The 12,252-nt window shown below is 38.8% G+C and overlaps 1 protein-coding gene across 4 annotated transcripts in view; it reads left to right on the top strand.

Annotated features, from left to right (window-relative positions):
* Positions 1–452: 452 nt before the first annotated feature.
* Positions 453–12,252, top strand: part of IPP (intracisternal A particle-promoted polypeptide) — a 47,205-nt gene continuing 35,405 nt past the window's right edge. For all 4 annotated transcript variants that reach the window (XM_032877645.1, XM_032877644.1, XM_032877646.1 and 1 more), the window contains exons 1-3: positions 453–541; positions 3,144–3,483; positions 8,154–8,585. In XM_032877645.1, the coding sequence (XP_032733536.1) occupies positions 3,192–3,483; positions 8,154–8,585 (724 nt within the window). In that variant the 5' untranslated portion in view covers positions 453–541; positions 3,144–3,191. The remainder of the gene's footprint in view (positions 542–3,143; positions 3,484–8,153; positions 8,586–12,252) is intronic.

Genomic DNA, 12,252 nt, shown 5'->3' with positions numbered 1-12,252 from the left:
CCCCGTGGCGGGGGGGGGGGGGTGGTTTCCTCTGCTCAGCAGGGATCCTGTTTCCCTCTCTCTATCTCTGCCTGCCTCTCTGCCTACTTGTGATCTCTCTCTCTCTGTCAAATAAATAAAATCTTAAAACAAACACTAAAGTTCGCTGGCTATCTGGGACGCCTCAAGAATGGAGAGAACGTAGGTTGAGGGGAACGGTCGAGGAGGCCAGCCCCAACAGGCAAGAGCTTGGACTCGTAGCTGTGCAGCTCGCCTGCTGCGAATCCGACACCCGGCGCGGGTCACAGCCATCCGGCTCGGGGTGTCGCCTCTACCCGCCAGCGTAAGAACACTGCGCACGCGCAACCCGACTAGTGACGGCGCCACGCTAGAGGCACTTGTCAGCAGGCCCGGCCTCACCTCCAGTCCTCCGTCGGCCATAGTACCCAGTCGCCTCAGCCCTGTCGGCCCAGCCGGGCTCCCCCCGCCCTCTCGGCGCCGGCGTTGGTAGTGACTGCGCGCGCAGGGCCTTAGCGGGCGCCGGCGGGAAGGGGAAGCGGCGGTAAGAAGGGCCTGCGTCCGGGTGCGACTGTGACGGGGTTGGGAATGACCTCTTCGCTCTTACGGCTCTTGGGAACCCTGAGGAGAGGAGAGGAGCCTCTGGAACCGCTTACTCTGGCCGCTCAGGCGTGCCTCTGATAGTCAAGTGTTTTCGCCCTCACCTTTCGCTTGGTCTGGTCTGGTCGGCTCCTGCCTCTCCTTTCCCCGCCCCCACCAGGGAATCCGAAGGCTGAGCCCCCAGCCTGTCCGATATCCCCGGACAAGTGGGAGAGGCCTTCTCCGCCATTTAGGTAGCGCCGAATGTTTATCGGCTTGTAGTGTCGCAGCAGCTTAGGGGTAACTCTCCAGGTCCCCGACTCAGACACAAAGAACCTCGGTTTCTTGACGCTTGTTTTTTCTGCCACCCTTTGCTGAAGCAGCTTCCCGCTGCTCTGAAGAGTAAAGTCAAGGCCACCAAACACAGGTCCTCTTTAATTCTTCTGGGCATCTCCACCATTTCCTGATAATCTCTCCCTTTCAAGTTTAGGTCTCTTGAGGCACGTCCCTCACGTCCATATGCAGTGTCCCGGAGTTATGCTCTTTCCTTTTGGAAACACGGTCACACATGTGCCGCCTTTTGGAATGAAGTTCTTCACTGGTAGTGGGATAGTGTCAGCAACTACTAAGAAGGACGGTAACACGTTAGGATTTCTGCTGTCTGCTACCGGAGTGGATGGATATTGACTGAACTCAGCAGGAGGCAGCATTTTAGCTCAGTGGCTGTGCTTGATGCCTTGAAGTTGGGGGCAGAGGAGGTACCTTGTAATCAAGCCGCTGGGGTCCAAAGTCTGCTGACGGGAAGAAATCTGAAACAGAAAAAAAGCCCAACAGCCATGTGATGTTTGATAATATTCTGCAGGTCAAATTTCAGTATAGAGACAAATGCCCTGTTTGCTTTTATATGCCAGTTAAATGTAGTATGTTGACATTATGTAAATGCTAATGTGAAGTTTTAGCAGCTGTCTTGGAACTTCTCAATCAGATTTCTCAATTCCTAGATAATCATGATGATTAGTTTTACTTTGATGAGTTTGACTGAATGCTATAAAATTAACCACTTTTTTCTAACATCAGCCCACACCTTTTGTCAGTCTTTTTACTAGTTCCCTTTGATGCCTAGGTTACAAAACCATAGTCATCTTGGATTTCCCTTGTGCTTCATCCCCAAATATATTGTATTACTGGATCTCATGGTTTCTTTATTTAAAAAGTAAGTTGGATTCATCCGTTCCATTTTCATTGTTGAGGCTGTATAAGGCTGTTTTCAAGGACTTTGCTACCTCTCAGTTCATTCCCTGGAAGGTTCATATAACAGTTCTGAAACATGACTGTTGTCTTGTTACTCTTGAGTCTATAATGGCTAAATTTCTGTCCTTGGGTTTCAAAGCCTTTTCTCTATAACCTGTCCTAATAATTCCTGTGCATGTGATATGGTGGGAATAGCCCAAGATTTAAAGTAATAAGACTTGGATTCCAATACTGAGACTGTCATTATACTAACACTGTGTCTTTGGGAAACTTTGAGCTTCAGTTTCCTTATTCTCTCATTTCAAATAACAATATCTTTTCTTCCCACATCTTAATTATTGTGAGGATTGCAATTGGCAGAATGTGTGGAAAAGTTATCATAGTTAGACAAAAACAACATAAGCTATTGTTATTTCTCATTGTACTCGTTCATTTCACAAATATTTGAAAAGTTAATATATGTTAGGTACCGGTGCTGCTACTATGAAAGATTGTCCCTGCCCTTAAGAGACTCTCAGGAAGATTTCAGAGAATATATGTGTCTGTAGAAAATAGGTTTGGTAGTGTCTGACAAGGTATAGTGTGATGTAGCCAAAAAATAGGTAAGTTTAAAAAAAAAAATAGGTGAGTTTAGGATGGCCACCAAATCCAGAGGAGAGAGGAACAGGGAAGGTCCTGCAGGAAATTATGTTTGAACAGAGTCTTGAATTATAATAAAGACCCAAAAGGAAAAGGTGGGGAAGGATGCCTTGAAAGAGACACTTTTAGAGAACTGCAAATTGTTAGGTTTTGTTGGAGTATTAAGTTCAAAGAAGAGTATGAGAGATAGGACTGGACAGGTAGACAGAGGTGAGATTTGAAGGGCTTTGTGTACTAAGAGAAGTGTGCCAAGTGAAGGTTTGTAAGCAGACAGTTGGCCCGATCACAGTTGGTTTTTGAAAATTCATTTTGGTTAGAGTATGTGCTTTCTTAACTACAGTGTACAAAAACTTCTGCCTTTGTGCCTTTTCTTAACCAGCTGAGCCACCGAGGTGCCCCTGTGCCTTTTCTTTCTTTATTTCACCCAGAAGGGCTTATGCCCTCTCCTCAGATGTTAATCTTTATCTTGCAACATCCAGTCAGGTCCCATTTCTACCATGAATCATTCTCCATTTATTTTAGGCCCCATTGCTTATTCCCTTCCCTGAAACCCATATTTGTTTTGTGTGTATTTTATGTCCCTAAGTAGATTTTAAGCTAAAGGATAGGGAATGTGTGTCAATAGAAGACATGTTAAAGACAAAAATATGTTTTCTGGTCTCCTATTTTGTTTTTCAGGGTAGGATCAGATTATGGGCAACAGTCCTTTTAATTAATCTGTCAACATGGCTAATGAGGACTGTCCCAAGGCTGGTAATAGTCCATTTTCATCTGATAAACATGCCCAACTCATCTTGGCCCAGATCAATAAAATGAGGAATGGAGAGCATTTCTGTGATGTGCAGCTGCAAGTTGGGAACGAGACTTTTAAAGTTCATCGGCTGGTTTTGGCTGCCAGTAGTCCTTACTTCGCAGCTTTATTCACTGGAGGAATGAAAGAGTCCTCAAAAGATGTTGTACAGATTCTAGGAATTGAAGCTGGAATCTTTCAAATACTTCTAGATTTCATTTATACAGGTATGTTACATGAGCCTAAAGTTTTGAGTGAAGAATGATATAATCACTCATGCATTGCAATGGAAATATAAATTGATACAACTTCTATGGAAAGTAATTTGACAATATGTTATTATGAGTGTTTGAAAGTTTCGTATCTTTTGACCCAGTATTCCTTTTCTAGGAAGGAATTATTCATAAGGAATTACTTAGTGATACAGGCAAATATTTATGTACCAGGATGTTTACTGTAACATTATTTATAACTACATAATTGAATACAATCTAATTATCCCTCAGTAGATTATATGATTAAATAAATTATGGCGTATGTGTGTGTCATGAAATATTTTTTTAGATCTCTCAAATTATTTAAATATATACTATGGAAGAGTGTTTACAATATTTCAAATGAAAAAAAATTGAATATAAGCACCGCACTAATTTTGTAAAGAAAAAAAATCATTTGTCTTGGTGCACAGGAAAAAGACCAGAATGTTGATAAGTGTCTATCTCTGGATGACAGAATATGGAAGATCTGTTTGTTTGTTTTTTTAAAGATTTTATTTATTTATTTGACAGAGAGAGGGAATACAAGCAGAGGGAGTGGGAGAGGGAGAGGCAGGCTTCCCACTGATCAGGGAGCCCGATGAGGGGCTGGATCCCAGGACCCTGGAATCATGACGTGAGCCAAAGGCAGATGCTTAACAACTGAGCCAACCAGGCACCCCTGGAATATGGAAAATCTTTATTTTTCCCTCTTTTTTTTTTCCCCTCAAAATATTTGTAATCAACGTGTATGTATTTTAATTAAAACTTTTATTTTTAAAATGTTTTTTAAAAGTTTTGATAATGTTAGAAAGTGCACACAAAAAAGTATGAAGTTTTATATGATATGTAATAAATATACATGGAAATAAGATTTGAAAGAAAGATACTGAAGTGTTAGTACAGTGTATGTCTGTGGGAAAATGTGTGATTTTCATTTTTATACTTTTCTGCCTTGAAGTTTTTTCCTGTGGTGAAGATAATATAATCAGAAAAAATGTTTGAAAACAAAGACTGTTTGGTCATCATGCTCTCCTTAAAGGACTACTTGTGGGAAATTATTAGGTGACTCCATAAAGTATTATTTATTTAGTGCATGGTATTTAAACCTGGAAAATGACAAAAGGAGATTTCTTTGTGTAGTTTCTTATTACATTTTGGAAAATATCAGAAAATAACTCTTAATTTGGAGATTATAAAGATGACTATGTTTTATTTACTGAAAGTCGTGCAGCCCTATCTATTGTCTAATGTACAAATTAGCATCGAAGGATTTTTTTTAACCTTTTCTGACTTGTGTGAGCTGAACACAGTTTCATAAATGTTCTGCTTCTCTTATTTACAAAGTGTAAATTAACACATATTAATCCAGTGGAATTAGTGTTGAGCTACATAAACACAGAAGAAATGCTACAAGGTGTTTATTCTGCCTCTTGTCTAAGGGTAGCAACAAGAGCTACTTAGTGAAAGATGTTCCCGGTACTGTCACCATATTGGTGATTAGCACTTCATCAAATAAATAGAAAGTAGTAAAACCCAGAGAAATAAAAGCTTTGGAGCATATCTGAGAGAATATTGACATTTAAGGTTAAAATTGGTATAACAATTAAGAACAGAATTTGGCTACTGGTAAAGGATATCAAGTGGCTTAACAAGCTAGTTTATTTCTCCACAGAAGTGAATTCATAGTAGGCATTCCAAGGATGGTATGGTGGCTTCATGATGTCCTTAATATCCTATTATTCTCCCAACATTTTGCTCTACCATCTATAGCTTGTAGGTGCTAATCTCATGATTGCTGAATTCCAGCCAGTGGAAGGAGGAAGGGAAAAAGGCAAAAGGTCCTGCTAGCTGAGTCTGTTCTCTTTTTAAGCTTTTCTGATAGCTGTACCCATTAACTGCTGTCTATATCCCATTGGCCAAACAGTAAAAAATTCAACCCTATCTGTAAATGAGGTTAAGGTACGTAATTTTCATCAGGACACAATTAGCACCCACAACAAAATCAAGGTTCTTCTTTTTTTTTTTTTCCTTAAAGATTTTATTTATGTATTTGAGAGAGAGAGAGCACAAGCAGGATAGAGGGACAGGGAGAAGCAGACTCCCAGTGGCAGGGAGCCCAATGCGGGGCTCGATCCCAGGACCCTAAGATCATGACCTAATCTGAAGGCAGATACTCAACCAACTGAGTGACCCAGGTGCCCCTATGGATACTTTTTTAAAAAATAAGCTCTATGCCCCATATGGGGATTGAACTCAGAACCCCCAGATCAAGAGTCACATGCTGTACTGACTGAGCCAGCAAGTATCGCATATGAATACTTTATGTGAGCTAAGCACTAAACATGGCAGTAAACAAGCAGGCAGTGGCTCTGCCTTCTCAGAGCTTTATAGGTAGTGCAATTTAGGTACTTACAAATCTGAAATGAGCTTGTGAGAGCCTCATTTTCCTTAGTTGTAAAGTGGGGATAAATTTTCATAATTCATGTGAAGGTTAAATGAGATAAATTTTCATAATGTAAAAGTGTTTTTTGTAATCTATAAAGCCTTGTATAGTTATAGGACATTCTTTTTATTGCTCTCAAGTAACTCTTGGCTTTATCCAGTAGCAGGCATTCAGTCTTCATAGATTACAACCCATGATCTTGTCCAAATTTGTTGTGAATTCTCATTTTATTCAGCTAAGTCTTATCTCAGTTCTCTCTGCATCCACTACCATTTACTCCCATGGTGGATTCCATTTCTTTCTTTCAGGAATCCCTGTTTGCATTCAATAAGCCATATTCTTCCTCTCACCGTAATTTCTTTGGGCATTTATTTATTTATGAATGATTTTATTTATTTATTTGACAGGGAGAGACAGCTAGAGAGGGACAGGGAGAAGCAGGCTTCCCGCTGAGCAGGGAGCCTGATGCGCACTCAGTCCCAGGACCCTGGGATCATGAACTGAGCTGAAGGGAGACGCCCAATGACTGAGCCACCCACGTGTCCCTGGGCATTCATTTATTTAAAACAAATTTTTTTTTAAGATTTTTTATTTATTTGTTTGACAGAGATTACAAGTAGGCAGAGAGGTAGGCAGAGAGAGAGAGAAGGGGAAGTAGGCTCCCTGCTGAGCAGAGAGCCCGATGTGGGGCTCAATCCCAGGACCCTGGGATCATGACCTGAGCCAAAGGCAGAGGCTTTAAACCACTGAGCCACTCAGGTGCCCCTATTTAAACAAATTTTTGAGTACCTAGTGGGCAGTAGGCATTGAGAATATAAAAGGGAAAGCCTTCCCCCAACAGACTTTATAAATCTTGTTGGAGATACAAACTTCAGCCAAATAATTTAGTGGAGTGAATATCCTAAAAGGGATTAAGGGAAATATAAGATTGAATGGAGAGTTTATCCTTATCAGGTAGGAGAATTACAGGGTTTTTCTTCCATTCTAAATATAATTAACTATTTAGTGTTCTCGCAAAGTCATATATGTTAATATAAAAGTAAAGATATCTAGAAAGAAAGTGGTGTACGTAGTTACTTAAATGTTAAGTATTTAAGGAGCGCCTGGGTGGCTCAGTGGATTAAAGCCTCTGCCTTCGGCTCTGGTCATGGTCCCAGGGTCATGGAATCGAGCCCCATGTCGGCTCTCTGCTCAGCAGGGAGCCTGCTTCCTTCCTCTCTCTCTCTCTCTCTCTCTCTGCCTGCCTCTCTGCCTACTTGTGATCTCTCTCTGTCAAATAAATAAATAAAATCTTAAAAAAAAAGTATTTAATAATGTCTCATATGTCATGAACTCTTGGCTATACCTAGCATTAAAGAATAATGTTTGTATGGCACTTCATCAAATTGAAGTGTCTTATTCACCCCAGTGCCTCAGTAAATGTTAGATGCATATAACCTTATGTTAAAAGCATGGACTTTGATGTCAGTCTCTACCCTCAATCACTTGACCATGTGACTTTGAGACAAGTTATTTAAATTTAAACTTTCTGATTCTTGAGGGCACTTGGGTGGCTCGGTTGGTTAAGCGTTTGTCTCTTGATTTCAGCTTGGGTCTTGATCTCAGGATCTTGAGTTCAAGACCCACATTGGGCTCCATGTTGGGTGTGGAGCCTACTTAAAAAACATTTTTTTTAAAGATTTTATTTATTTATTTGGCAGACAGAAATTACAAGTGGGCAGAGAGGCAGGCAGAGAGAGAGGAGGAAGCAGGCTCCCTGCTGAGCAGAGAGCCGGACGCAGGGCTCGATGCCAGGACCCCAGGATTATGACCTGGGCAGAGGCTTTAACCCACTGAGCCACCCAGGTGCCCCTAAAAAACATTTTTTAAATGCATAATAAAGTAAATAAACTTTCTATTTCTGTTTAATTGATAGAAAAAGGAAAAATAATAACACGTATTATATGGGTTGTAGTGACAGTTAAATAAATGTATGAAACAGTTAATGTTTCTGTCCATTATAAGTGTTCCATAAATGTTAGGTATCATCATTTAAGTTCTGTGCTCTTTCTACAAATCCTTTGTTGCCTTTTTACTTAGGATCTATCTACTCACCAAATACTAAGCTTTATCAGTGGAATTAAATATAATGCTTTTTAAATATAAGTCAAATGTTTGTTTTTACTTTGTTGGTTATTTTGTCTCCCTACTTCCCTAGGTATAGTGAACATAGGTGTGAATAATGTCCAGGAGCTGATTGTTGCAGCAGACATGCTACAGTTGACTGAAGTTGTTAATCTGTGCTGTGAATTTCTAAAAGGACAAGTTGATCCATTGAACTGCATTGGAATCTTTCAGTTCTCTGAGCAAATTGCCTGCCATGATCTTTTGGAATTCACAGAAAACTACATTCATGTCCATTTCTTGGAGGTTCACAGTGGGGAGGAGTTCCTAGCGCTTACAAAAGATCAACTGATCAAAATTTTGCGAAGCGAAGAGCTCAGTATCGAGGATGAATACCAGGTCTTCTTAGCTGCTATGCAATGGATTCTGAAGGACCTGGGAAAAAGAAGAAAACATGTGGTGGAAGTGCTAGAACCAATTCGATTCCCTTTATTACCTCCTCAGAGGCTTTTAAAGTATATAGAAGGTAAATTTTTTTTGCATATCAAATGCGTGAATATCCAGTGGCTTTCTCTCTATTTGAAATGTGATAATGTTTTCGTTTTTCAGTTCAATAATGGACATTTATTGAATTATTACTATATGTGAGATACAACTTTTGGGTTTTGCAGATAGTAGTATTTCAGTATTTCTACCCATTATTTTAATCAAATTCTGACATACCTTTCTTGAGTTTAAATACTAAGGGAGATTAGAATTATAGATAAAATTATTGACAGGCCTAAAATACCACTGCTGTTTTTGGTAGTACTGATTATTTCAGTGTAAGATTTCTTCTTATTCCTCTAAAAATTATAACAAAACCTGACACATGAGGAAAATTCATATGCTAAAAACAAAAACCAAACTCAATAAATTCTGTGCATCTTCTCATTATAAACTTAATTTTATATTGATATAATATCATAGCTTCTTTCTTTTTTTCCCAAAGATTTTATTTATTTATTTGACAGAGATTACAAGTAGGCAGAGAGGCAGGCAGAGAGAGAGGGGGAAGCAGGCTCTCCGCTGAGCAGAGAGCCTGATGTGGGTGGGGCTTGATCCCAGAACCCTGAGATCATGACCTGAGCAGAACGCAGAGGCTTTAACCCACTGAGCCACCCAGGTGCCCCAATATCATAGCTTCTAAGTAGCCTTTGAATTGTCTTTAGGTACTAAACTCTGAAAATACTTTTCATCATAGTATGAATAGTGTTAATTTTTCTACTAGAAAAATTATATATACATATATAGATATATTAATTATTATTAATTAATTGATTAAGATTTTATTTTTAAGCACTCTCTATACCCATTGTGGGGCTTGAACCCACAACCCCAAGATCAAGAGTCATATGCCCTACTGACTGAGCCAGCCAGGCACCACAGATTTAAATGTATTTTTACAAACTACCTTAGACCTGGTTTCAAGATTTGAAGCTCTTGCTCTTGTCATGCACTGAAACTTTAGGAAGTTACAAATGATCTTCATATCAATTAAATACACTATTAGCATTAAAGGTATAATTCTGTGAAGGAATTATATTTAATGTGGGTTTTTCGTTTTTTTCTACTCTTAACAGTATATAATAGAATTTGATGGGTTTTTCTGAGTGATATCTTTTTTTTCTCCGAGTGATGTCTTTTTTTTCTTTTCTGAGTGATGTCTTTTTATTAATGCATATATATTACTCAATCAATTTTTATTGTTCACAGTAGTTATGTTCTATAAAGTTGCCACAAACACTGCATTGGCAAATACTGAGACATTGTTCCTAAGGGAAATACTTATGTAGATCACAGTATTTTTGCCACCTGATCAATACATAACATTGTTTTATGTGTGTTTCTATCAAAAACACCTTATTTAATATATATACTTAATATATATATATACTCATAACTTTGAACTCCTAGCCAATAGCACTATAACCCGTGCCTGAATGAAACCTAATACATGCATTTACTCCATAAAGCGCATCACAGGCTTCTTGCAATCGGGAACACTAGATAGTACTTCAACAGTATGGGTGGGGTCATTTTCAACCATATCACCAAGAAAAAGCCCAAAAATGTGAAAACCACAGCACTAAAGAGACTGTGAAAAGGACACTTATTTATAATATGAGAGCTGAAATATGAGGCAAAGTGTCATCTTGTTTAGTTCCTACCTAGAAATATGCATGTCAGGTGATTCAAATTTTTTTCTACTCTGCAGCATGTCTATGAATGACTAGGAAAGCACCATGAGTGTTAATTTGGGTTACAAATGCATTTTAATGAGTAGCTGTATTCATAAATAAGGAATGCACAAACAATGAAGACTGATTTAATTAAATTATTTATTTATTTTTAGATTTTTATTTGTTTATTTGACAGACAGAGATCACAAGTAGGCAGAGAGGCAGAGGTGGAGGTGGGGGAAGCAGGCTCCCCATTGAACAGAGAGCCTGATGCGTCTCAATCCCAGGAATCTGAACTCAGAACCAGACCCAAAGGCAGAGGCTTTTTTTTTTTTTTAAGATTTTATTAATTTGACAGAGAGACATCACAAGTAGGCAGAGAGAGAAGGGAAGCAGCCTCCCTGCTGAGCAGAAAGCCTAATGAAGGGCTCAATCCCAGGACCCTGAGATCATGACCTAAGCCAGAGGCAGAGGCTTAACCCACTGGGCCACACAGGTGCCCCAAGACTGACTATATTTAAATGCTAAAATAAGAAGAGAGAAATTATCCAAATACATTTTTGGTTGAATCATATGAGAATTTAGGAGTGGGACAAAAGCTTTCATGGTTGAGTTGTCTTTTCCCAAGTTCTGTAGATACAGTGTTATAGGAAAGTTCCTTTGCTAGGAGCAAGGGAAAGTTACCTAGAATTGGGGCTTCTTTTCCTATAGCTTTTTAGTCTTATAATATTCAAATCTTGTACTGCTTTATTAAGCATGCCCAATAGTTGTCAGCTAAAGGTATTTCTTGGAGTAAAGCTGCAAGGAGTCAGAGAGATGGAAATGGAGGATTTTTTTAAAAGATTTTAAAATATTTCAACTTTGAAACTTTTTCTTTTTGATCATATTAGAGAAAAAGCTGGCGATTTATGTAGAAAAATGATGAGACTCTACTACAAAATTCAGAGAGCAAAAGACTTAATAGAAATGGTTAAATTGGGGCTCCTGGGTGGCTCAGTCGTTAAGTTTCTGCCTTCAGCCCAGGTCATGGTCCCAGGATCCTGGGATCAAGCCCTGCATCGGGCTCCCTGCTTGGCGGGAAGCCTGCTTCTCCCTCTCCCTCTGTCTGCTGCTCCCCCTGCTTGTGTTCTCTCACTGTCAAATAAATTAAATCTTAAAAAAAAAAAAAAAAAAGAGGGCACCTGGGTGGCTTAGTGGGTTAAGCCTCTGCCTTCGGCTCAGGTCATGGTCTCAGGGTCCTGGGATCAAGCCCCACATCAAACTCTGCTCAGCAAGGAGCCTGATTCCCCCTCCCCCTCTGCCTGCTTCTCTGTGTACTTGTGTGATCTCTCTTTCTCTGTGTCAAATAAATAAATAAAATCTTTAAAAAAAAAAAAAAGAAAGAAATGGTTAAATTATGTTATGTGAAATATGTAGATTTCCCCCCTGGTGTATGTTTTTCGTATTTATCACTGGAATAATTGAGGCAACTCAATAGTACTAACTAAATGATAACATCTCTTTCTTGCCATTTTAGAGAATGACTACTTTCTAAAAATTGTATATCCTCTTATAAATGTTTAGGTAATAAAGTGTAATAAAACAACAAATTCCCCCAAAGTCCACTACCCAGAAATAACCAGTTATAATTAACATTATTAAACATCATTCTAGGTATCTATATAGGAGGATGGATGATGGGTGGATGTATGGTTGGATGGATAAACAGAAAAAAATGTAAGAATCATTCTGTACATACTATTTATAATACAAAAAGTGTGCTTAACTCTCATTAAAAATTAATGAAGAAACTGAAGTAGCAACTAATTTCTGAAGAATGTTTCTTTATCTCAAGAAACATTCATTTTAAAAAGTTCTTATCGAGTTCAGGACAAAAGATGAAAATCATTAAAAGATGAAATAAAAGTTTCATTTGTGTTTCAGTTTTATTTTTATTTATTTATTATTTTTAATTTTAATTCCAGTATATTT

Source organism: Lontra canadensis, unplaced genomic scaffold (assembly GCF_010015895.1).
Source record: "Lontra canadensis isolate GAN:19392208 unplaced genomic scaffold, GSC_riverotter_1.0 scaffold60, whole genome shotgun sequence".
NCBI classification, from domain to species: Eukaryota; Metazoa; Chordata; class Mammalia; order Carnivora; family Mustelidae; genus Lontra; species Lontra canadensis.
The sequence above is the reverse complement of the archived record's forward strand: the minus strand, read 5'-3'. Positions and strand labels throughout refer to the sequence as shown.